Here is a 24,404-nt window from a genome sequence, read left to right on the forward strand (position 1 = left end):
CCCTTATAGAGGATGGTGGTGATGGTGGGACACCACATGCAGATGCAGAAAGTCTGTGCCCCCTCTGGCACAGACACTGGAGAGCAGCCGGAGAGCCAATGGGGCAGCCATCTGCCTGCCTCACAATGGGCAGGGGTTAGCAGATCCCCCAGAGATACTCTGAAAGTCTTACAGTCCAGAAGTATGGAAGACAAGAGAGAGGTGGGAGAGAGAGTAAGGCAGAGAAAAAAAACACTGGCCATGGTTTCAGAGAGCCCCACCTGCCCTCCTTCGGAAGGGCAGCACTGAATGCTCAGCACCTCTGAATTCAATGGCCAGGAGCTCTGTCCTCAGTCCAGCATCAGCTTCTGGGTTCCTGGGGATCCTTGTGAGGGCTGCACCAGTGGCTTTAGCAGGGACGATATCTGCTGCCACCATAGCGGCTGGTGATGCAGGAGAGGTCAAAGCCCCCAGAGTTGATGGGCACTCCGTCACAGCTGAGGATGTTGCCAACAGCAGCAGAGGTGGAGGATCCCACCACGGTGTTCTGTGGGAAGGAGCTGAGGATGGGGCCAGGCAGGGTCACCAGCACGGGCGAGGGCTGGATGGCCACGGTGGAGTCCTGGCACTGCCTGACACAGGGCTCATTGCAGCTGTTGGCCAGCGGGGTGGGGCCACAGGGCTGGCAGGGACGGCACTGGGTGTAGCAGGACATGTCTTGGGGCTGGAGATGCACCTGAGAGAGAGGGAAGGGAAGGAAGCAGAGCACAGGCACATGTGAGGAGCCATCAGCCATGAGTCCATCATCCCACAGCAAGAATTGCAATGGTACCTGCTTAAGCCAGAAGGGAGAAACTGAGCAGTGAGAGAAAGGGGTTTTCAGCCTCATCCTGACACAGTACAGCAAGAAGTTACCTTATTTCTTCAATAAACAGCTCCCTCAGCCAAATCCTTGACACTGTCTAAGTCAGACCTTAGTTCTTCTCTGACCCCTCAGCAGCAGCACTAAGACCTCTCACAGGCTATAAGAACAGACATCTTCCTCACCAGAAAAGGACAGAAGAAAGCGGTTCAGACTCACCTGGGTCCCGAGGAGAAGGAGGCAGGAGAAGTGGATGAGAGAACATGAAGCTGGGCTGGCTTTTATGGTTGCTCTAAGTTGCCCCAGGCCCAGAGGTGGCTTCTATGAAAGTGGTAGTTTCCTAAGGTGCTCATTATGTATGGAAAACATCCCAGCTAATGACATGGGCTGGGTGCTTGTTTTCCGTGTTCCCACCTTTTCATTTCCTGGCTTATGTCATAGACATTTCTCCATGGAAGCTTCTTCTGTGTGCTGAGATTGAGTTGCCTCAGGATTTCCAGGGCAGGAATGTGTCAGTGTCTGCTGAATCCTCTGCTCAAGTGCTGGATGGGTGCAGTGCAGGGAGGTGAGGTTGGTCTGGAGCTCACTGGTGGTGTTGCCTTTGGCCTTGTTGATAGGAAGGGGCCCAGCTGGTCCCAGCACTTCAACCTTTGATTGGGCACCCAAGGATATGCTATGATACCATTGCAAAATTATATGCTGTGTCTCTTTCCTCCATGCCTCCCAACTTGCTACAGTCTTTGTGTTCAGAATCTTGGACATTTGGGCTGCAATGTTGGGTTTAATTTTCTTGCTCCTAAAGTTCTCCTTATGTCCTTCCAATAGCTCCAAGGAGGAACAATTTTCAAGTCATCTGGGTAATATGAGTCAGTGCTCGGTCACCATCAACAATAAGAAGCTCTTCCTTATGTTTCATGCAGAGCTTCCAATGTTCCAGCCTGTGCTTGTTGTCTGTGGTCCCATCCCTGGGCAACTCAGAGAAGTGTCTGTCTCTGTTTGCTTTGTACCCTCTGGATTTGGGTTGCGTGGCAAGGTTTGGGTTGCATGGCAAGGTTTTGGTTGTGGGGCAGCCGATACCAGATGGCTTTAAGACTGATCCACCACTGACCAAGGCTGAGCCCATCAGTGATGGTGGAAGCACCTCTGGGATAACATGTTTAGGAAGGGAGAAAACATCTACAAGAGAGGAGAGAGAAGATGAGAGAGAAACAACATTGCAGACACCAGTTTCAGTGAAGAGGGGAGGTAGGGGCTCCAGGTGACCCCATAAAAGCTCATGATGGATCAGGCTTCTGTCAGGACCTGTGGCCATGTGAGTGACAGACCCATGCTAGCACAGGTTTGCAGGAGGTCTTGTAGAACTGTAGCCCACGTGAAGAACTCACATTGGAAAAGTTTATGGGGTACTGTCTCTCATGAGAGGAACCCCATGCTTACATAGTGAAAGAGTGTGAGAGTTCCTTCTCCTAAGGACAAAAGAGCCACAGACACGTGTTGAACTGTGCTTTTCAGTCTTGTGGCCCATCAAGCCTGAGAACACTAGGAGACTCAAAGGTTACTATGGAAGCCGTGATGATTATCACATCTTCTGTCACGGGACAACAACCAAGTTTTCTGGGAGCAACTGAAAGTGACTGATGAGGGCTGAGAAGTATCACATTAGCACCTAATAAAAGAAAAATCCCTAAATGCACAGTGGCAGACCCTGTAATGTGTACTGGTGAGACTAAAATATTCATAGAATCATGAAGTCATAGGTGGGTTTAGGTTAGAAGGGACATTTAAAAGGTCATCCAATCCCTTCAACTATAAGGTGTGTGGAGGGGGTAAGGAAGTTGTATTTTAAAAAGCTTAAAACTTTTTTTATTTTTAATGTGCAATTACAAAACACATTGGAGTGGCATGAAGCAGCCTGACCTGATCTGAGCGGAAATACCACACACAAACTTCCAGTTGGGTATAAGTTTTATTTAAAGAACACATTAGGGAAAATTGCCGCAAGAGATGCTGGCCTGAATCTTCTGAAACATATTTTTAGTAGCTGTGGTCATGGGAAAGATCCATCTTCATATTTTTCAAAAAGCATCAGCATCCAATAATTTTTCATCTGGATTACAAGAATGAAGTTTGCAAATCTGTTCACAAAAAAACCCCTTTTTGCTGTGGCTCTGGGAAAAGACACAATGGTACCCACAGACCATGGAGGAGGGATGCCACAGTACTTTCTCTGGGAACCAATATCCAAAGAAATGTGCTTAAAAACGCCATGGCTCTTTCAGGAAAAGGAACATGGTTCAGAGGGAAGCCATAGGAGTCAAAACCTTGTAGAGTTCAGATGTGCCAGGAAAAGTGCTGGCTGGTGCTCTCCAGGCTGTGGATGTGTATTCATCACCAGTCCTGAGGAAACATGGGCCTTAGGAAGCCAGTTGTTGAGGGAAGTTCTTAGAAATATGTTCTTGGTGTAGGACTCTACTGAGAAAATGCAAGAGGTCTTGTCCATCTCAGACCTCTGTCTTAGGAGAAAATTCTGCCCCTAAAGTATCTCTTGATTACTGCCCTAATCTGTTCTACAGATGTGCAGGAGGTCCCAGGAGGGCCAGAGCTGGGCAGGAGTGCCAGGGCCAGAGCTGGTGCTGTGGCTCAGGGCAAGGCCAGACTCAAGAGAGGCCCAGGTACAGGATCCATCCTGTGACTGCCAGGGGTGGTGAAGGGGCCTGGCCACGTCAGGAGAACAAGAGTAGCTCAGGACAGATGCAGGCACTGAAAGGGCAGAGCTGGGACAGGCCTGCCCTAGGCCTGGGCTGTCATAGACCTCCTGGCAGGGACCAAGCTGGAGCTGAGCCCATGGCTGAATTGGGCCTAGGTAGCCTTGGTCCTGGTGCTCCCTGTCCTGGGGTTACCTGCTGACTCTGCTCTGACTCCCACAGACTCTGCCTGAGGTAGAAGTGCACTTATGGCTGGGTTGTGAAGCCTGTGGGGCCATAGAGCTCTTGGGCCCCAGGAAAGTTGCTCTGTCCTGGGGCAAGACAAGGCAGAACAAAGCCCTGTTGTGTGTTTTGCCACCACTCCCTGTCCTGGGGCTGGCTTCACCATCAGGGTGCTGGATTCAAAGGGAGAGGGGGCTCCAGCGTGGGGCCTGGTGTAGCTGATCCCACTGCTGCCCTGGGAACACCTCAGCCTACCCTAGCAGCACCAGGTGAGCCAGGCCAGAGGCTGTGCTGCAGGAGGAGAGGGCTGCACGGGGAACTTGCCTCTGCTGCCCATGACCAGGCACACTGACCACGGCCCCTGGATAGGGTGATGGAGGACAGAAGCAGTGGAGTAGGGAATGTACGCCATTCCAAGGCTATTAACCCATTTCCTTAACCATAACCCAGTTCCTGCCGTTCTTTGGCTTGTGAGCCTTCTTGCACTGCACAGCTTCACACAAAGCAAGAGAAGCACTCTTCCCCAAGAACTTGTGGAAACGCTGACCTCCTCAGGGCTTCCCACATGCCTGCAGTTCTCTTCTAGAGAACAGCAGTTTTCAGGAGTCCTGACTGTATGATGTGCTTCAGGTCCAAGTGGCATTTCTGAGATGAAACACAGCCAGGGAAGAACTGACAGCCATTGGCAGTGGAGTAACTAGGGATGTCTTCCTTCATGGATGAAAGGCTGAATATGAGCTGTAAATGTGCTCTTGCAGCCCAAAAAGCCAACTGTCTCCTGATTCTACCCCTTTACACTGAGACACCATCTTGAATATTGCCTCTAGCTCTGGAGTCCTCAGCACAGGGAGGACATGGACCTTTTGGAGCAAGCCCAGAGTTGGCCACAAAAATTATCTGAGAACAGGAGCACTTCTCTTATGAGGACAGGCTGAGACAGTTGGGCTCATTCAGCCTGAAGAAGAGAAGGCTTTGAGGAGACTTTGTTGCAGTCTTTCAGCATGCAAAGGGGGCTTAAAATAAATAATTTAGCAGGGTTTGTTATGATAGGGCAGGGGAAACAGTTTAAACTAGAAGAGGGTAGATTCAGACTAGCTATGAAGAATTTTTTTACAAAGGGGGTGGTAATAGAGAGGAATATGTTGCCCAGAGAGATGATAGATCCCTGTACACATTCTAGGTCAGATTGTGTGGGGCTTTGGACAAGCTGGTCTAGTGGAAGGTGTCACTACACCTTGTAGGGAGATTGGACCAGGAGAAATTTAAAAGACCTTTCCAACCCAAAATTCTATGAAATTCTGTGATGCCTCAATGTGTGGAAGCAGTGCTGTAAAGAAGAATCATTGCAATTTGTCCCACCCCCCAGTGCCACTAGGAATGATGAAAGGTTCCACTGTGCCCCTCAACCAGTTTTTTCTGCTCAGCACTCAGTGCAGATGAAAGACAACTAAAGGACACAGGCAAGGTTGCAGCAAGTTTTTAATGTGCACAAAGGTGAAAGTTAGGTCATTGTAAGTAGAGGCTCCAAGTATGAAGAGAAATGAAACAGCCAAGAATCTCTTCCCTTTTCTTGTGGCAGAGTTCCCACAGGGAATCTTTTGATTGTCCAGTGACAGGACACAGTCCAGCATGCCCCTGCACGATGGTTTCTGAGGGCCTCACAGCAGGTTTTGAAGGAAGCACAAGAGAACAAAGGCAACAGTGAGAAATGGTGAGAGTGAAAGAGAAGAGAGGAGAGGTAGATATTGGCCAAGTTTTCAAAGAGCCCAGTATCAGCCTCCTCAGGCTGATCCCTTCAAGTTTGCCTTGGCAGGGAAATCAGTGATGATCAGCTACACTTAAAACTGTGACACAGAGATTTGATCCTCTGTCCAGCTTCATATTCTGAGTTCCTTGGGGTCCTTATCTGAGACCACTGACAGGAGCTTTATGAGGGACAACAGCAGTTTTAGCTGTTTTTAGGAAAGACATCTGCTGCCACCATAGCAGTTGGTGATGCAGGAGAGGTCAAAGCCCCCAGAGCTGATGGGCATTCCCTGAGAGCTGAGGATGCTGCCAACAGCAGCAGAAGTGGAGGATCCCACGGCGGTGTTCTGTGGGAAGGAGCTGAGGATGGGGCCGGGCAGGGTCACCAGCACGGGCGAGGGCTGGATGGCCACATGGGAGTCCTGGCACTGCCTGACACAGGGCTCATTGCAGCTGCTGGCCAGTGGGGTGGGGCCGCAGGGCTGGCAGGGACGGCAGGGCTGGCATTTCTCTATGCAGAACATGTCTTGGGGCATGAGGGGCACCTGGAGAGAGGGCAGGGTAGAAGCAAAATATAAGGATACATGAGAAGCAGACTGTCACCACATCAGGAATCAAATAACATGCAGGGCCAGGAGGTGGAGGCTCTGCAGAGATGTGTGAGGGCTTGTTGGCCTCATCCTTAAAAGAGCCACCAGCTCCTATGCAGCCACTGCCCAGGCTCCGAGTCCAGAGGATCACCGATCACAGTTCCAGCCTCCCTGCACTTCCAGCCTTCTCCCCACTTTTCTCTCCCATGACAAACAGCCCCAAGAGCCGTCACAGAAGACAGCTGTAATCAGCTGAGAGGTCCATTGAGTTGAGACCTCCTTTTAGAGAAAGCAGGGGAGGAGAAAGGGTTTCAGATTCACCTGACTCCCAAGGAGAAGGAGGCGAGAGAAAGGAATGAGAAAGCAAAGAGCTGGGCTGGCTTTTACCATGGACTTTTACTGCCTCAAGCTGACAGAGGCACCCCTTGTGGAGGTGATAATTTTCTGACAAATTCATCTTCAATGCAAAACATCTCATTTAATGATGTGAGCTGTGGTTACCTTCTTAAATGGCTGTGTTTTCGTTTCCTGCTTTATTTCTGGCACATTTCTTAATGAAAGCATCTTTTTCATTACAAGATGAGAGGCCCAAGCATTTCTGGATCAAAACACATCAGCGTCTGCACAGGACTCACACCACATGCTGCAGGAGGCCATCAAAAGTAAATTATGTCAGTCTGGGTCACTCCATCGGGATCCTAGAGGCCTTGGCTCGAAGAAGTGGCCTTATTCTTGGGTTTGGCTGTATCCCACCAAACACAGAGCCCGGGACAATTCAGGTGGATGATTTTGCCTTCTCCTGTCATATACCAGGGATGTGGAAAGGGGGAAAAAAGGGGGAAGGTTTTACTCAGCTGTCAGAAAGAAAGGCAAATGACATAATAAAGAGGCTTTCAAAGGCAACAGAAGGAAGAGTAAGGAAAATGCAGGATTGCTGCTGAATGAGACAAGGCCCCTGGTGACAGAGGATAGAGAAAAAAACTGAGGTGCTGAAGGTCTTCTTTGCATCAGTCCTTATTAGCAAGACTGGCCTTAAGGAATCCCAAATGTAGTCAGGATCAGGGAGCACACACCCTTGATGGAAGGAGATCGGGTCAATGAATCCTTGGCAAACTGCAAATATTTAGGCCCTGTTGGAACGTACACACAAGTGGTAAGGGAACTGGCTCCTGTCATTGCCAGGTCACTCTTGGTTACCTTCAGCTGAGCATGGTGACTGGGTACTGGAGCAAAGCAAATGCCACTTCTGTCTTCAAACAGGGGAAAAAGAGAACCCAGGGAGCTACAGACTTTTCAGTCTCACCTTAACCCCTTAGAAGGTGGCTAATGAAGAAGATGGAGCAGCTAATCCTGGAAAGCTCTCCTAATCAAGGCATGTCAGTGATGAGAAAGTCACCAGGAGCGGTTCAGTGTGGCTTCACCAAGGGGAAGTTATGCCTGATCTTCTTAATAGTGTGCTGTGGTGATGTGACAGGCTCAGGAGAGAAAGAAAGAATGGTGGAACTTCTCTACCTGCATGTGAGCAAGGCCTTTGACACTTTAGTGTGGATTCCTGTAGGAGACTCACAGGGAAGCTGATGGTGTTGGATGAGCAGACAGTGAGGTAGAATGAAAACTGACTGGCCATGCACAGGCATCAGTGATCAGCGGCACAAAATAAAGTTGAAGACCAGTGACTGGAAGTGCGTCCAGAGGGTCAGGACTTGATGGGTCCTGTTTACCAGCTTCATTGATGATGTGGGTGATAGGACAGAGTGGACCATCAGCAGGTTTGCAGACAACACCAAAGTGGGAGGAGAGGCTTATGCATCAGAGAGTCAGGCCAGCAGTCCAGAGGGACCTCAGCAAGCAGGAGAAATGAGCTGATGGGGAACTCATGCAGCTGAACAAGGGAAAATGCAAATTCCCTTGTGTCAAAGAAGTCCCACAGTATCCTCAGCTCCATTAGACCAAGCGTTCCCAGGAGCTGAAGAGAGGTGACTGCTCCCCTTTATGCAGCACTGGGGGGACATGGTTGCAGTGGCCTCCTCTGCTACCCTTCCTCTGTGGGCATATTGGTGACAAAAGGGATCAGTAGGAGAGTGATTAGGTGAGTGGAAAATTGTCTGCTCTACCAGGCCTGAAGGGTTGTGGCCATTGCTTCAAACCCCAGCTGGCAGACAACTCTGGGGTTTCTCAGGGAACAGCAGTAGGACCACTAGTGTTGCATGTTACCATGAATGTCATGAATAGTGGGAAGGAGGACACTCTCCACAGGTTTGGAGGTGACATCAAATATCAAAGAACAGGCAATAAACTGGCCTCTGTTGCCCAAGTTGTTCCCAGAAAATCCTGGAACCACCTGTGCAAAGGAAACAGAGAATACAGACTAGACTCTGGAAGTTCTCTGCAATATGAGACTAGGCTACCAACAGGTGCTGGAACATGGGGCTCTCAGCCTCCTCACTGCCATCTGCAGAAAACCCCTGGCTGCTGTTTCCAGCCTCTGAGCACGGAGACACCTCTGTGAAGCTGCTCCATCTCCTGGTTCAAAGCCCTCCTGCTGCCTCACGCTGCAGCTGGCGCAATGCCGGCTGCTTCTCACTGGGATGTCCTTAGTGGAGGAGGGGAGGAGTCCCCTTCCCGGGAGACCAAGCTGTGCCCGTACAGAGTCCCTGAGTGCTCTGAGCCCGGGTGAGAGCCCGAGCGGCGCCGGCGCAGGGATCAGCCGGGGAAGGGAAGGGAGAGGAAAGGGGAGGGGAGAGGAGAGGGGAGGGGAGAGGACGGGCGGGGAGGACACTGGCTCGGGCTGGGGCTGGCGGGGGCAGCGAGGCTCGGCCAGCGGAGCAGCGGGATGCAGCCGTGTCGGGGCGCAGGGCTGGCGGCGCTGGTCTCGGTGCTGCTCGGTGCGCGGGATGGGGCTGGGGCGACACCGCACGTCCCTGAAAGATGCAATCCCCTTTGACTTCTTCACGGACCTCCGCCCCATAACCATCCTCGAGACCATCACTTCTTCTGCACCATTCCCTGTTCTCTCAGAAAACTCATCACTCTCTTCTTTGCCTAACTATTCCTGTAACTTCCTTTCCAATGTATCTTTAAGCATATTTGATGTAGTTATTACTATTAATAATAGGAATTTCCATTCCTGCACATGTAAACATCCTCAGCAAACGGTTCTCCTCGTGATTTCTGTATGTCCCTGACTGCATCTGCAGGATTTTGATCTGGACAGGGCTGCAGAGAATACAGGAGCTGAGATTTGTCATTTCATTTCTCCCTCTCAGTGGCTACGGTCAGAGCCCAGGTACAGCAGGAGCCGTCACTGGAGACCACCGAGGGCAGCGGCATCAAAATCAACTGCTCACATCCCGAAGTCCAGGCCTACGATTTCATCCATTCCTACCGTCAGCTCCCGGGCCAACGACCCGAATTCCTCGTGAGCGCACTCAGAGGATCTAAGAATGTGCCGGCCATCGCAGGACAGCTGCGGGTGTCGGCAGATCGGCGATCGAGCGCGCTGTGGCTCCGGCGGCCCCGGCGCGGGGACGCGGCCGTGTATTACTGCGCGCTGGGCCCACGGGCAGAGGAGCCGGGGCTGCGGCCGGGCACGAACCGCCGCGGGCGGGGCCGGGCGGGGCCGGGGGCACAGCGCCGGCCGCGGCCAGCAGGGGGCGCTGCCGCTCCGCCCGCCGGGCCCCGCGCGGCTCCGCAGCTCCTCGCTGTGCCCGAGCCCGCACGCACCGACCCCGCACAGCCCCGCACGGCCCGCACACGCACGCCTGCCGGCCTGCCTCCTGCGCTTACACACTCGCCGCGCACGGCCCGCCACCGCCTCGCTCCCGAGCCCGCCTCTGCCGGACACACAGCTGCTGCGCCCCGAGCCTCTGCCATACCCACCTTCCACCTGAAACTGATTGGTCCCTTTCCCTTCACAGTAGGAACCTCTCAGGCATCCTGAAAAGCAGATGCCAGGATTTAGCAATGTTGCAGGTGTTGGAGAGAGACACTTGAAAGACTGGACTCCACATGATTTTTCTCTCCAGACACTTGCTCTAGAGACACCATTTCCTTTGGAGACAGGAGCTTTTCGGCATCTTCAGAAATTCACTCATTTGAGTAAGTTCAGCAGAGGCCACAGTCAGAGCATGTGAAAGGTGAGAGTGTCTTGGTTTCTAAGGCTCACATCAGGTGCGTTTTGTTTTCTAAAGGAAGAAACAGGAAAAGGGAAAGTGATGAACAAAGCACATAAGGACACAATGAGGCAGTAGGAGATAAAGGAGAGAAGGAGGGAGCTCAGGGCTCTCAAGCCTCTGATTGATGGGCCATGAAGAAATAGCGGCTGTGGCTGTGAATTGGCTCAGGCTGAGCTTTGTCAGTGACAAAGTGTAAAGAGATGGCGAGAGAGGAGATGGAGGCCCCAGGAAAGGAGAGACTACCAGTGATGTGTCTCTGGCATCAGCAGAGTTGGTTGCAGGTTTCTCTCCCCAGCAGAAATGTTTGGAAGAATCCTCATCTCCCTGTACATCCTACTCTCTTTCCCCTGCTTTGAAGCCTATGAAGGAAAAAATGTAGAAGGAGCTCACAGGAGGGTAACCTTCACCTGGAAAATCTCTTACAACCTAAGGACCCTCCACATCTCTAGAAACCTCCTTCTAATCCATGGGGAGATGCAACACACTCATGACAATGTTTCTATTACAAACATTATCATTACCTACATCAATGTTCACATCATTCTAGACCTTCTTTGTGACCAACCCGTTTTAGAGGAAACCAAAATGACCAGGATGGGGTCACTCGGGAGATGACTTGAAGAAGGGAGTGGGAGTGAGGGACCTGGGAGAGGCGTTCATCCCAGGCAGATGGAGAAGGGCAGGGGAGAAGTGACACAGACAGAGGAGTCTCCTGTTTGCAGAGGAAATTGCACAGACCCCAGAGAGATGAGAAACCTCCGTGGGGAAGAAGCCCCTGAGCTCCCCGATGCCCAGCCCTGGCTGTGCAGCAGAGCTGGCCATGGCAGCTGGCGAGGTGAGGACTCCACTGCCAGCTGAGCGGGAACAGCCCCTTCCCATGGCTCAGGCCCAGAGGCACGGAATGCTCAGCATGCCGATGGCTGAGGGAACCACGGCGGCTGCTGCTGGACGAGCCAGAAACCCAGAAGGAGCATTTCAGGCACTGCAAGGACAGGTCATGTCTGTGCCTGCTCCCGCTGCTGCTCCCGCTGCTGCCCCCGAGAGTCGTTTCCGGCAGCTCTGTTCTCTCGGGGCTGGGACGTGCTTTCTGTCCCTGCCTCACTCAGCAAACACGCAGCTTGCTCTCGCCATGCACCTCGCCTGTCTCAGCCTCACCGTCTTCCTGGGACAGCTCCTGGGTAAGTCCTGGCTTTTTCCCAAGGCATCCGGCTTCTTTTTGCCCCACGAAATTCTCAACAGTTTTATCAAATAACGTAAGGAAACAGCAGTGGATAGAGGGAAAAGGCTGAGAAAAGTCTGCTTCTCCTTGTGGTTTTCCAAATTTTTGCTCAAGAAGCTCTTCGATTTGAAAAGGAAAAGGGAAGGGAGAGAAGAGAAACACCAGACACCTTCTCTGTCTTTTCTCTCACCTTCAATGCATCTCCCTCTGCCTCTCTCTTCTCATCCTCCTGCTGTCACCTCAGCACATCTCAGCTGTCTCTGCAATCTCTCATTCCTTCCTTTCTAATGGAAATTCACAGATCCCATCAAATCTGCCCCAGGCACTTTTCAACTCTCATTTCACTGACATTAGCAGGGTGTCCCATTCTGCCTCCAGGCTGACACAGCTCTGCCACGGCTTCCAGTGTTCTCCGGGCTGGCAGCACAGCCAGGGCTCCCTCTTTCCAAGCTCAGCATTGTGTGTACTCAGGGATTGGGGAGCCCGCAGAGGTGGCAGGGGTGGGGAAGCAGCATGAATATTTCTGCTGTGCCTCGATGGGCTCCTCAAGCTGCTGGAGGGCTGCAGGAGGTTCCAGCACACAAATTTCAGGCATGAGAGGCTGTTCCATGGTGCTTTAAGCAGTAGAAGCAGGATCAGAGACACAGCCCAGATCTCCTTTGGGTGATGCAGAGGAAAGAGCTCCAAACTAACACCCAAAATCTCTCAGGACTTTGCTACAGAGCAAGGAGCTTTCTCCACCATGGTTTTCCATGCAATACATTATGCTTCCCATAGTCCTTCTTTGCACAGCTGCTGACATTGACTTTTTTCCAGGCATCACGGGGCAGGTCACAGTCACCCAGGAAGATGGACCAGTCATGGTGAAGCAGGGACACCCCTTCCAGACCACCTGCAAATACCAGACCAGTTATTTTAATGCCTTGCTCTGGTACCAGCTGCAGAAAGGCCAAGCCCCACAGCTGGTCTCCTATCAAGCAGGGCCTGGCTCCAAGCGCAATGGCCGTATCACCACGCACCTGAACACCACGGGGAAATCCAGTGTCCTGCGGGTGGAGGAAGTGCAGGGCTCTGACACTGCCTTGTACCTCTGTGCTGTGCAAGACACCCTGCTGCAGGGAGCTTCCTCAGCTGTGCAACAACCCAGGGGAGGGAGGGGATGTGTCTGTGCCAGGCAGAGGTTGGGGAAGAGACCCAGATCTCCCCTGGATGCTCACAACATTTTGCAAGAGCATGTGCATACAATGGTCAGATACTTTGGGCCCCATCCATCCCAGGACATCCCTTGGAAAATGTTTGGGACTATGTCACCTCATCTCTGCATTGTGCAGGCTCCAAATAAAGAAAAATTGTGCTGTGCTTGCCTGGGACCTTGTCCTTCCACACTCCAGCCCTGCTGCTTTTGGCCCCACATGTCCTCAGCAGAGCCCAGGGCTGGTGTTGTGTTCCTGCCCTGGGTGCTCTTGGAGCTGCCCCATTTGTATGGACACACGTGAAGCACAGATTTGTGTAGGGCTCCACACTGCTGTGCCCCAACCTGTGTCTGTCTGTGTGTGTCCTCACCGGGAGGGAATTTTCTGACTCTGCCAGAGACACTGAGCACTGCTCTGGCCTGAGCAGCACAGAGCAGCAGCTTCCCAGGCTCAGAAGGAGCCCGAGTGCAGCCGAGTGCTAACGCCAGCTGCCCGCTGCAGATGTGTGCAGGGTGGATCTGTTTTCGATTCCGTGTCGGTGGTGTGCGGGATGGGACACGGCTGTCTCTTGGCTCTGGCGATGCCGGAATTGTTGTGTCTCTGATTGTGCTGGTGCTGTGAGAGGCGGGAGCTGAGGCCGGCCGGGGCGGAGCTGGCGGCGGCCGAGAGGAGGCGGCACGGGCGCAGCAGAGAGCCGGGGCTGAGGGGGACAGCGATGCTCGGCCGGCGGAGCGGCGGGATGCGGCGCTGTCGGGGCGCGGCGCTGGCGGCGCTGGCCGCGCTGCTGCTCGGTGCGCGGGGGTGGCGGCGAAGGGGCCGCGTTTGACACAGGGCTGATCCCGGTGCTCCCTGGAGGCTGCCGTCCTGCCTGCCTTCTTCCCAGACCTCTTGCCGTGAACGGTTCTCCCGTTCGTCCCTCCCTCTTCTCCATCCCATACTCCCGCACAAAATCTCCGGATTCTATTCCATGTCTAACTCTGCATAAGCACACATTCTTTATAACTCACCAACCCTAACCCTGCCTCCTTCTTACTTCTCTTTTTGTTTTGTCCTTTTTCCCGCATCTTCTCTTTCTGCAGTGACTCCACGGATCCTCCTGTCATTCACACATTCATCTCTCCACAAACAATTAATGGACACTTCCATTCCTGCATATACTGACGTCCCCTGAGAACTGTATTCTCTTCATCTCTCTGTGCTGCAGATTTCTTCTGGGAATTGGCAGGCAAGACTGCGTACAAAGTGAGAGCCTAGGTTTGTTCATTTTGTCTCCCTGGCAGTGGCTGCAGTCAGAGCCCAGGTACAGCAGGAGCCGTCACTGGAGACCACCGAGGGCACCAGTATCAGCATCAGCTGCTCACATCCCAACATCCGGACGGGCGATTTCATCCATTTCTACCGTCAGCTCCCGGGCCGACGACCCGAGCTCGTGGCGGTCACTGCCAAAGCGACCAAGGACGTGCGAGTCCCTGAGGGGCGTCTGTGGGTGTCGGCAGATCGGCGATCGAGCGCGCTGTGGCTCCGGCGGCCCCGGCGCGGGGACGCGGCCGTGTATTACTGCGCGCTGGGCCCACGGGCAGAGGAGCCGGGGCTGCGGCCGGGCACGAACCGCCGCGGGCGGGGCCGGGCGGGGCCGGGGGCACAGCGCCGGCCGCGGCCAGCAGGGGGCGCTGCCGCTCCGCCCGCCGGGCCCCGCGCGGCTCCGCAGCTCCTCGCTGTGCCCGAGCCCGCACGCACCGAGCCCGCACAGCCCCGCACGGCCCGCACACGCACGCCTGCCGGCCTGCCTCCTGCGCTTACACACTCGCCACGCACGGCCCGCCACCGCCTCGCTCCCGAGCCCGCCTCTGCCGGACACACAACTGCTGCGCCCCGAGCCTCTGCCAGGCTTTCTGAGGTGACGGATGAATCTCCATCTCTGTCCCTGCAGAAATGTCTCTGTCCCATACTGCAAAGTGCATAAGGAGCAGCATTGGATGTGTAAGGAAATTCCCACCTGAGTTTGGAATTCATTTCACTATATTTTGTTCTAATTCTCACATTTCCCCTGACACATTGATCTGCAGTCAGCACCTTTGTGAAATACCATAAATCTGTGAGGGGAAACAATGATTCTCTTGGGGTAGAGAAGCAGTTGAATCATCAGAGGGCTCTGTCATACTTGCCTTCCAACTGAAACTGATTGGTCCCTTTCCCTTCCCAGTAGGAACCTCTCAGGCACCCTGAAAAGCAGATGCCCGGATTTAGCAATTCTGAAAGTGTTGAAGGGAGACACTTGAAAGACCAAGCTCCACATGAGGTTTCTCCCCAGATACTCACTCTAGAGACCCCATTTCCTTTGGGGACACAAGTGTTTCAGCACTTTCAGGATCTTCTTGTCCTTAGCAAATTAAGTAGAAGCCACAGTCAGGGCCTGTGAAAGGTGAGAGTGTCTTGGTCTCGAAAGCTCACATCAGGTTCAATTTCTTCACCAAGAGAAGAAACAGGAAAATGGAAAGTGATAAACAAAGCGCATAATGACACCAATGTGGCAGTAGGTGATAAGGGAGAGAAGGAGGGAGCTCAGGGCTCTGCAGCCTCTAATTGATGGGCCATGAGGAAACAGCGGCTGTGGCTGTGAATTTACTCAGGCTGAAGTTTGTCAGTGACAAAGTGTAAAGAGATGGCGAGAGAGGAGATGGAGGCCCCAGGAAAGGAGAGACAGCTATTGATGTGTTTCTGAAAACAACAGGGATGGATTCAGTTTTCTCTTCCCAGCACAGATGCTGGGAATAATCCTCATCTCCCGTATGTCTTACTTTCTTTCCCCTGCTTTGAAGCCTATGAAGTAAAAATTGTCAAAGGAGTTCGTAGGAGGGTAACTTTCACCTGGAAAATCTCTGACAACCTGAGGAACCTTCACTTCTGTAGAAACCTCCTTGTAATCCCTGGGGAGGTGCAACACTTGCATGACAATGTTCCTACCAATGTTCACATCATTCTAGACCTTCTTTGTGAGGAACCCGTTTTAGAGGAAACCAAAATGACCAGGATGGGATCACTCGGGAGTTGACTTGAAGAAGGGGGTTGGAGTGAGGGACCTGGGAGAGGCGTTCATCCCAGGCAGATGGAGAAGGGCAGGGGAGAAGTGACACAGACAGAGGAGTCTCCTCTTTGCAGAGGAAATTGCACAGACCCCAGAGAGATGAGAAACCTCCGTGGGGAAGAAGCCCCTGAGCTCCCCGATGCCCAGCCCTGGCTGTGCAGCAGAGCTGGCCATGGCAGCTGGCGAGCTGAGGACTCCACTGCCAGCTGAGCGGGAACAGCCCCTTCCCATGGCTCAGGCCCAGAGGCACGGAATGCTCAGCATGCCGATGGCTGAGGGAGCCACGGCGGCTGCTGCTGGACGAGCCAGAAACCCAGAAGGAGCATTTCAGGCACTGCAAGGACAGGTCATGTCTGTGCCTGCTCCCGCTGCTGCTCCCGCTGCTGCCCCCGACAGTCGCTTCCGGCAGCTCTGTGCTCTCGGGGCTGGGACGTGCTTTCTGTCCCTGCCTCACTCAGCAAACACGCAGCTTGCTCTCGCCATGCACCTCGCCTGTCTCATCCTCACCGTCTTCCTGGGACAGCTCCTGGGTAAGTCCTGGCTTTTTCCCAATGCACCCGTCTTCTTCTTCTTCCCCTCAGGAAATTCTCAACAGCCTAATCAGGCTGGAAATATCAGTGAATATTCGGTAAAAGCAAAGAAAATCTGCTTCTCCGTGCGGTTTTTCAAGTGCTTGTTCGAGAAGCTCTTCGATTTGTAAAGGAAAAGGGAAGAGACAAAAGAAACACCAGAGCCCTTCCCTGTCTTTTCTCTCACCTTCAATGCATTTCCCTCTGCCTCTCTCTTCTCATCCTCCTGCTGTCACCTCAGGACTTCTCAGCTGTCTCTACAGTCCCACATTCCTTCCTTTCTAATGGAAATTCGCAGATCCCATCAAATCTGCCCCAGGCACTTTTCAACTCTCCTTTCACTGACATTAGCAGGGTGTCCCATTCTGCCTCCAGGCTGACACAGCTCTGCCACGGCTTCCAGTGTTCTCCGGGCTGGCAGCACAGCCAGGGCTCCCTCTTTCCAAGCTCAGCATTGTGTGTACTCAGGGATCGGGGAGCCCTCAGAGGTGACAGGGGTGGGGAAGCAGCATGAACCTTTCTGCTGTGCCTCGATGAGCTCTTCACCCTTTTGAATAACCAAAATTCACTGTTCCAGGATGTCACGGCAGTAGAAGCAGGAGCAGGGACACAGCCCAGCTCTTTCCCAGGATCCTGCTGTGCTGAGAGCTCTGAAATCCTACTCAAAATCACTCTTACTCTTCAATCTGAACACCTCAGGACTTCCTTGCAGGGAAGAGAGGTCTCTTACCCAGGGTTGTGCACTGCCTTCACTTTTTATACCTGTAGTCTTTACATGTGGAGCTGCTGACATTGACTTTCTTCCAGGCACCACGGGGCAGGTCACAGTCACCCAGGAAGATGGACCAGTCATGGTGAAGCAGGGACACACCTTCCAGACCACCTGCAAATACCAGACCAGTAATTTTTATGGCTTGCTCTGGTATAAGCTGCAGAAAGGCCAAGCCCCACAGCTGGTCTCCTATCAAGCAGTGCCTGGCTCCAAGCGCAGCGGCCATATCACCACGCACCTGAACACCACGGGGAAATCCAGTGTCCTGCAGGTGGAGGAAGTGCAGGGCTCTGACACTGCCTTGTACCTCTGTGCTGTGCAAGACACCCTGCTGCAGGGAGCTTCCTCAGCTGTGCAACAACCCAGGGGAGGGAGGGGATGTGTCTGGGCCACGCTGAGGTTGGGGTGGGGATGCTGGGCTCAGCTCAGTGCTCCCCAGAAGTTGCCACACACGTGTGTACAATGGTCAGATGGTTTTGCCTTTGTCCACCCTGACACTTTCCTTGGGAATGTATTCGGTACAATGTTGACTCATCTCTGCATTGTGCAGGCTCCAAATAAAGAGAAATTGTGCTGTGCTTGCCTGGGACCTTGTCCTTCCACACTCCAGCCCTGCTGCTTTTGGCCCCACATGTCCTCAGCAGAGCCCAGGGCTGGTGCTGTGTTCCTGCCCTGGGTGCTCTTGGAGCTGCCCCGTTTGCATGGACACACGTGAAGCACAGATTTGTGTAGGGCTCCACACTGCTGTGCCCCAACCTGTGTCTGTCTGTGTGTGTCCCTCACCGGGAGGGAATTTCCTGACTCCGCCAGGGACATTGAGCACTGCTCTGGCCCTGAGCAGCACAGAGCAGCAGCTTCCCAGGCTCAGAAGGAGCCTGAGTGCAGCCGAGTGCTGACGGCAGCTGCACGCTGCAGATGTGTGCATGGTGGATCTGTTTTCGATTCCGTGACGGTGATGTGTGGGATGGGACACGGCTGTCTCTTGGCCCTGGCGATGCCGAAATTGTTGCGTGTCTGATTGTGCTGGTGCTGTGAGGGGCGGGGGCTGAGGCCGGCCGGGGCAGAGCTGGCAGCGGAGAGGAGAGGAGAGGAGAGGAGAGGAGAGGAGAGGAGAGGAGAGGAGAGGACAGGACAGGACAGGACAGGACAGGACAGGACAGGACAGGACAGGACAGGACAGGACAGGACAGGACAGGACAGCGATGCTCGGCCGGCGGAGCGGCGGGATGCGGCGCTGTCGGAGCGCGGGGCTGGCGGCGCTGGCCGCGGTGCTGCTCGGTGCGTTGCGTTGCCTGCCGGGGGGGGCCGGGTCAGTGCGTTGTGTGAGACCGGTCCCAGCCCAAAATTCATCTCTTACTCTCCTGTTCCTTTCTGGTTCTTCTTCACCCCCCGTCTCCTCCTATGCCGTAGTACTTTCTTCCCTCTGTCAAGGCATTGCTTTCCACATTACCTCTTTTGCACTACGTCTTTATCCATGCATCCACACATCCATCCATCCATCCCTCTTAGTCTGTCTGGTTTCGTCATTTCGTTCTGATTTTTCCTCAAAACATCTCTCAAAGATTCATGTCTTCAGACAAACACTGTTACCAAAAAAAAACTCTCAAAATTTTATTATAAGAAAATATGATATTTACCTCTGATCTGTCTTCCACTCCATTCTCCCCATGCATGGTATTTCCTCATAAAGAAAAATTCTTGTTCCTTTGTCCCGGACAGTGGCTGTGGCCAGAGCCCAGGTGCAGCAGGAGCCGTCAGTGGAGACCACCGAGGGCATCGGCATCAGCATCAACTGCTCACACCCCAACAAACAGCTCGGCTATACGATCCATTTCTACCGTCAGCTCCCGGGCCGAGGACCCGAATTCCTCGCACTCATTGCTAGAGGATCCAAGGACGTGCCGGCCATCGCAGGACAGCTGTGGGTGTCGGAGGACGGGCGTTGGAGCGCGCTGCGGCTCCGGCGGCCCCGGCGCGGGGACGCGGCCGTGTATTACTGCGCGCTGGGCCCACGGGCAGAGGAGCCGGGGCTGCGGCCGGGCACGAACCGCCGCGGGCGGGGCCGGGCGGGGCCGGGGGCACAGCGCCGGCCGCGGCCAGCAGGGGGCGCTGCCGCTCCGCCCGCCGGGCCCCGCGCGGCTCCGCAGCTCCTCGCTGTGCCCGAGCCCGCACGCACCGAGCCCGCACAGCCCCGCACGGCCCGCACACGCACGCCTGCCGGCCTGCCTCCTGCGCTTACACACTCGCCACGCACGGCCCGCCACCGCCTCGCTCCCGAGCCCGCCTCTGCCGGACACACAACTGCTGCGCCCCAAGCCTCTGCCATCGCCTGCCGCCCTCCGGACACCGCCGCCGCTGCTGCTGCTGCTGCTGCTGCTCTCGGCCGGGTTTGCAAAGCCAAGAGCTGGTCCTGGACAGCACCTGCGGTGGGAGCTGACACAGCAGCTGCACTCTCGGGCACAAAGGGTCCAATTCATGGAGTGCTGTCACCTCAGTAGGGGATGGCATCAGAGGGGTTTGCAGCGAGGCTTCCCGGCGTGACAAAAGAAATCTCCATCTCTGTCCCAGCAGACATGTTCCATACTGCAAAGTGTGTAAGAAGCAGCATTATCGCATGGATGTGTAATGGAGGTGTACTTTGAAAACCATCTGAGTTCGGAATTCACTTCTCTACATTCCCCTCTTTTCCACAGGTGTCCACACACGCCCCTGGATGTGCATTCAGCATCTTCCTCAAACAGTAGAACACCTCAGAGGGATAACAATAAATCTCTCAGATTAGAGAAGCTGAGAGGACTGTCGCATCCACCTTCCACCAGAAACTGATTGGCCCCCTTCCCTTCATGGTAGGAACCTCACAGGCACCCTGAAAAGCAGATGCCAGGAATTAGTAATGCTGCAAGTGTTTGACAGAGACACTTGAAAGACTGAGCTCCACATGAGGTTTCTCTCCAGACACTTGCTCTAGAGATCTCATTTCCTCTGTGCACAGGAACATTTCAGCATCTTCAGGAATTCACTCATTTGAGTAAGTTCAGCAGAGGCCACAGTCAGGGAATGAGGAAGGTGAGAGTGTCTGGTTCCCTAAGGCTCACATCAGGGGCATTTTCTGTTCTAAAGGAAGAAACAGGAAAAGGGAAACTGATGAACAAAGCACACAAGGACACAATGTGGCAGTAGCTTTCACCTGGAAAATCTCTGACAACCTAAGGACCCTCCACATCTCTAGAAACCTCCTTCTAATCCACGGGGAGGTGCAACACCTGCATGACAATGTTCCTGTTACAACCATTATCATCACCTGCATCAATGTTCACATCATTCTCGACCTTCTTTGTGACCAACCCGTTTTAGATGAAACCAAAATGACCAGGATGGGATCACTCGGGAGATGACTTGAAGAAGGGGGTTGGAGTGAGGGACATGGGAGAGGCGTTCATCCCAGGCAGATGGAGAAGGGCAGGGGAGAAGTGACACAGACAGAGGAGTCTCCTGTTTGCAGAGGAAATTGCACAGACCCCGGAGAGATGAGAAACCTCCGTGGGGAAGAAGCCCCTGAGCTCCCCGATGCCCAGCCCTGGCTGTGCAGCAGAGCTGGCCATGGCAGCTGGCGAGGTGAGGACTCCACTGCGAGCTGAGCGGGAACAGCCCCTTCCCATGGCTCAGGCCCAGAGGCACGGAATGCTCAGCATGCCGATGGCTGAGGGAGCCACGGCGGCTGCTGCTGGACGAGCCAGAAACCCAGAAGGAGCATTTCAGGCACTGCAAGGACAGGTCATGTCTGTGCCTGCTCCCGCTGCTGCTCCCGCTGCTGCCCCCGACAGTCGTTTCCGGCAGCTCTGTTCTCTCGGGGCTGGGACGTGCTTTCTGTCCCTGCCTCACTCAGCAAACACGCAGCTTGCTCTCGCCATGCACCTCGCCTGTCTCATCCTCACCGTCTTCCTGGGACAGCTCCTGGGTAAGTCCTGGCTTTTTCCCAAGGCATCCGGCCTCTTTTTCCCCCCAAGAAATTCTCAACAGACTTATCAAATTACGTAAGGAAATAGCAGCGAATACAGGGAAAAGGCTGAGAAAAGACTGCTTCTCCTTGTGGTTTTCCAAATTGTTCCTGAAGAAGCTCTTCGATTTGAAAAGGGAAAGGGAAGAGAGAAAAGAAACACCAGATACCTTCCCTATCTTTTCTCTCACCTTCAATGCATCTCCCTCTGCCTCTCTCTTCTCATCCTCCTGCTGTCACCTCAGCACATCTCAGCTGTCTCTGCAATCCCTCCTTCCTCCCTTTTCTAATGCAAATTCACAGATCCCATCAAATCTGCCCCAGGCACTTTTCAACTCTCCTTTCACTGACAGTAGCAGGGTGTCCCATTCTGCCTCCAGGCTGACACAGCTCTGCCACGGCTTCCAGTGTTCTCCGGGCTGGCAGCACAGCCAGGACTCCCTCTTTCCAAGCTCAGCATTGTACTCAGGGATCGGGGAGCCCTCAGAGGTGACAGGGGTGGGGAAGCAGCATGAACATTTCTGCTGTGCCTCGATGGGCTCCTCAGGCTACTGGAGGGCTGCTGGTTCCAGCATACAAAATTCAGGCATGAGAGACTTATCCATTGTGCTTTAAGCAGTAGAAGCAGGATCAGAGCCCAGATCTCCTTTGGGTGATGCAGAGGAAAGAGCTCCAAACTAATACCCAACATCTCTCAGGACTTTGCTACAAGACAGGGAGCTTTCTCCACCATGGTTTTCCATGCAATTTCTTAGGCTTCCCATAGTACTTCTTTGCACAGCTGCTGACATTGACTTTCTTCCAGGCACCACGGGACAGGTCACAGTCACCCAGGAAAATGGACCAGTCATGGTAAAGCAGGGACACACCTTCCAGACCACCTGCAAATACCAGAGCAATAATTTTGGGGGATTGTTCTGGTACCAGCAGCAGAAAGGCCAAGGCCCACAGCTGGTCTCCTATCAAGCAGGGCCTGGCTCCAAGCGCAATGGCCGTATCACCACGCACCTGAACACCACGGGGAAATCCAGTGTCCTGCGGGTGGAGGAAGTGCAGGGCTCTGACACTGCCTTGTACCTCTGTGCTGTGCAAGACACCCTGCTGCAGGGAGCTTCCTCAGCTGTGCAACAACCCAGGGGAGGGAGGGGATGTGTCTGGGCCAGGTGGAGGTTGGGGAGGGGATGCTGGGCTCAGCTCAGTGCTCCCCAGAAGTTGCCACACACGTGTGTACAATGGTCAGATGATTTTGCCTTTGTCCACCCTGACACTTCCCTTGGGAATGTATTCGGGCCAATTTTGACTCATCTCTGCATTGTGCAGGCTCCAAATAAAGAGAAATTGTGCTGTGCTTGCCTGGGACCTTGTCCTTCCACACTCCAGCCCTGCTGCTTTTGGCCCCACATGTCCTCAGCAGAGCCCAGGGCTGGTGCTGTGTTCCTGCCCTGGGTGCTCTTGGAGCTGCCCCGTTTGCATGGACACACGTGAAGCACAGATTTGTGTAGGGCTCCACACTGCTGTTCCCCAACCTGTGTCTGTCTGTGTGTGTCCCTCACCGGGAGGGAATTTCCTGACTCTGCCAGGGACACTGAGCACTGCTCTGGCCTGAGCAGCACAGAGCAGCAGCTTCCCAGGCTCAGAAGGAGCCTGAGTGCAGCCGAGTGCTGACGGCAGCTGCCCGCTGCAGATGTGTGCAGTGAAGAGGCACAGAAATGCAGCCCCTGTATCCTCACCTCTTCCTTTCCTGCCCCTGCAAAGCTGACGCTCCCCTGATGCTGGTTTCAAGCCCACCAAGGACACTTTCAGTGCCTCTCGGATGCTCAGCTGAACTCAGTACCAACACCACGGGCGGGGTCTGGGCACGGCTGGCAGCCCCCGTGGGCTCGGCCCCAGCCGGGCACAGCTGCTCTCAGCAGTGCTGCAGCGGGCAAAAGGAGGAGCTCGGCCTTGTGGGCACGGAGAGAAGCTCGGCAACGCTGCTGCCCGTGTGCTGCCAGCGGCGGAGTGCATCTGCTTCCCATGCGGTGTCGGTGGTGTGCGGGATGGGACACGGCTGTCTCTTGGCTCTGGCGATGCCGAAATTGTTGTGTCGCTGATTGAGCTGGTGCTGTGAGAGGCGGGGGCTGAGGCCGGCCGGGGCGGAGCTGGCGGCGGCCGAGCGGAGGCGGCACGGGCGCAGCAGAGAGCCGGGGCTGAGAGGGACAGCGATGCTCGGCCGGCGGAGCGGCGGGATGCGGCGCTGTCGGGGCGCGGCGCTGGCGGCGCTGGCCGCGCTGCTGCTCGGTGCGCGGGGGTGGCGGCGAAGGGGCCGCGTTTGACACTGGGCTGATCCCGCTTCTCCCTGGAGGCTGCCGTCCTGCCTGCCTTCTTCCCAGACCTCTTGCCGCGAACGGTTCTCCCGTTCATCCTTCCCTCTTTTCCATCCCATACTCCCGCACAAAATCTCCGGATTCTGTTCCATGTCTAACCCTGCATAAGCACACATTCTTTATAACTCACCAACCCTAACCCTGCTTCCTTCTTACTTCTCTTTTTGTTTTGTCCTTTTTCCCGCATCTTCTCTTTCTGCAGTGACTCCACGGATCCTCCTGTCATTCACACATTCATCTCTCCACAAACAATTAATGGACACTTCCATTCCTGCATATACTGACGTCCCCTGGGAACTGTATTCTCTTCATCTCTCTGTGCTGCAGATTTCTTCTGGGAATTGGCAGGCAAGACTACGTACAAAGTGAGAGCCTAGGTTTGTTCATTTTGTCTCCCTGGCAGTGGCTGCAGTCAGAGCCCAGGTACAGCAGGAGCCGTCACTGGAGACCACCGAGGGCACCAGTATCAGCATCAGCTGCTCACATCCCAATATCCAGAAGGGCGATTTCATCCATTTCTACCGTCAGCTCCCGGGCCAACGACCCGAGCTCCTGGCGGTCACTGCCAAAGCGACCAAGGACGTGCGAGTCCCTGAGGGGCGTCTGTGGGTGTCGGCAGATCGGCGATCGAGCGCGCTGTGGCTCCGGCGGCCCCGGCGCGGGGACGCGGCCGTGTATTACTGCGCGCTGAGCCCACGGGCAGAGGAGCCGGGGCTGCGGCCGGGCACGAACCGCCGCGGGCGGGGCCGGGCGGGGCCGGGGGCACAGCGCCGGCCGCGGCCAGCAGGGGGCGCTGCCGCTCCGCCCGTGCCGGGCTGGCGGGGCGGAACCGACACCGGCACCGACACCAGAACTGACACCGGAACCGACACCAGAACTGACACCGGAACCGACACCGGAATTGACACCGGCACCGACACCTGA

At 54.5% G+C, this 24,404-nt stretch overlaps 1 protein-coding gene, 1 pseudogene and 4 gene segments (V, D, J or C); 4 read left to right on the forward strand and 2 right to left on the reverse strand.

Moving 5' to 3' along the window:
* Positions 1 to 27: 27 nt before the first annotated feature.
* Positions 28 to 13,032, reverse strand: LOC120763740 (feather keratin Cos1-2-like). Its single transcript, XM_058423653.1, is given in 4 exon segments — positions 28 to 715; positions 1,061 to 1,162; positions 1,165 to 2,017; positions 9,984 to 13,032. Coding segments are annotated over 3 exon segments (459 nt in total). The 5' UTR covers positions 1,195 to 2,017; positions 9,984 to 13,032; the 3' UTR covers positions 28 to 388.
* On the reverse strand, positions 4,255 to 6,561 carry LOC131378711 (feather keratin Cos1-2-like; annotated as a pseudogene).
* On the forward strand, positions 11,409 to 13,295 carry LOC120763607 (T cell receptor alpha variable 1-2-like). The segment is given in 3 exon segments: positions 11,409 to 11,457; positions 12,315 to 12,582; positions 13,193 to 13,295. Coding segments are annotated over 3 exon segments (420 nt in total).
* Positions 13,296 to 16,231: 2,936 nt separating this feature from the next.
* Positions 16,232 to 18,135, forward strand: LOC120763608 (T cell receptor alpha variable 1-1-like). The segment is given in 3 exon segments: positions 16,232 to 16,306; positions 17,153 to 17,516; positions 18,033 to 18,135. Coding segments are annotated over 3 exon segments (516 nt in total).
* A 2,882-nt stretch (positions 18,136 to 21,017) lies between these two features.
* On the forward strand, positions 21,018 to 23,224 carry LOC120763609 (T cell receptor alpha variable 20-like). The segment is given in 3 exon segments: positions 21,018 to 21,075; positions 21,920 to 22,238; positions 23,005 to 23,224. Coding segments are annotated over 3 exon segments (588 nt in total).
* Positions 23,225 to 23,342: 118 nt separating this feature from the next.
* Positions 23,343 to 24,404, forward strand: LOC120763610 (T cell receptor alpha variable 38-2/delta variable 8-like). The segment is given in 2 exon segments: positions 23,343 to 23,394; positions 23,884 to 24,404. Coding segments are annotated over 2 exon segments (573 nt in total).

Source organism: Hirundo rustica, chromosome 27 (assembly GCF_015227805.2).
Source record: "Hirundo rustica isolate bHirRus1 chromosome 27, bHirRus1.pri.v3, whole genome shotgun sequence".
In the NCBI taxonomy this organism is placed as follows: Eukaryota; Metazoa; Chordata; class Aves; order Passeriformes; family Hirundinidae; genus Hirundo; species Hirundo rustica.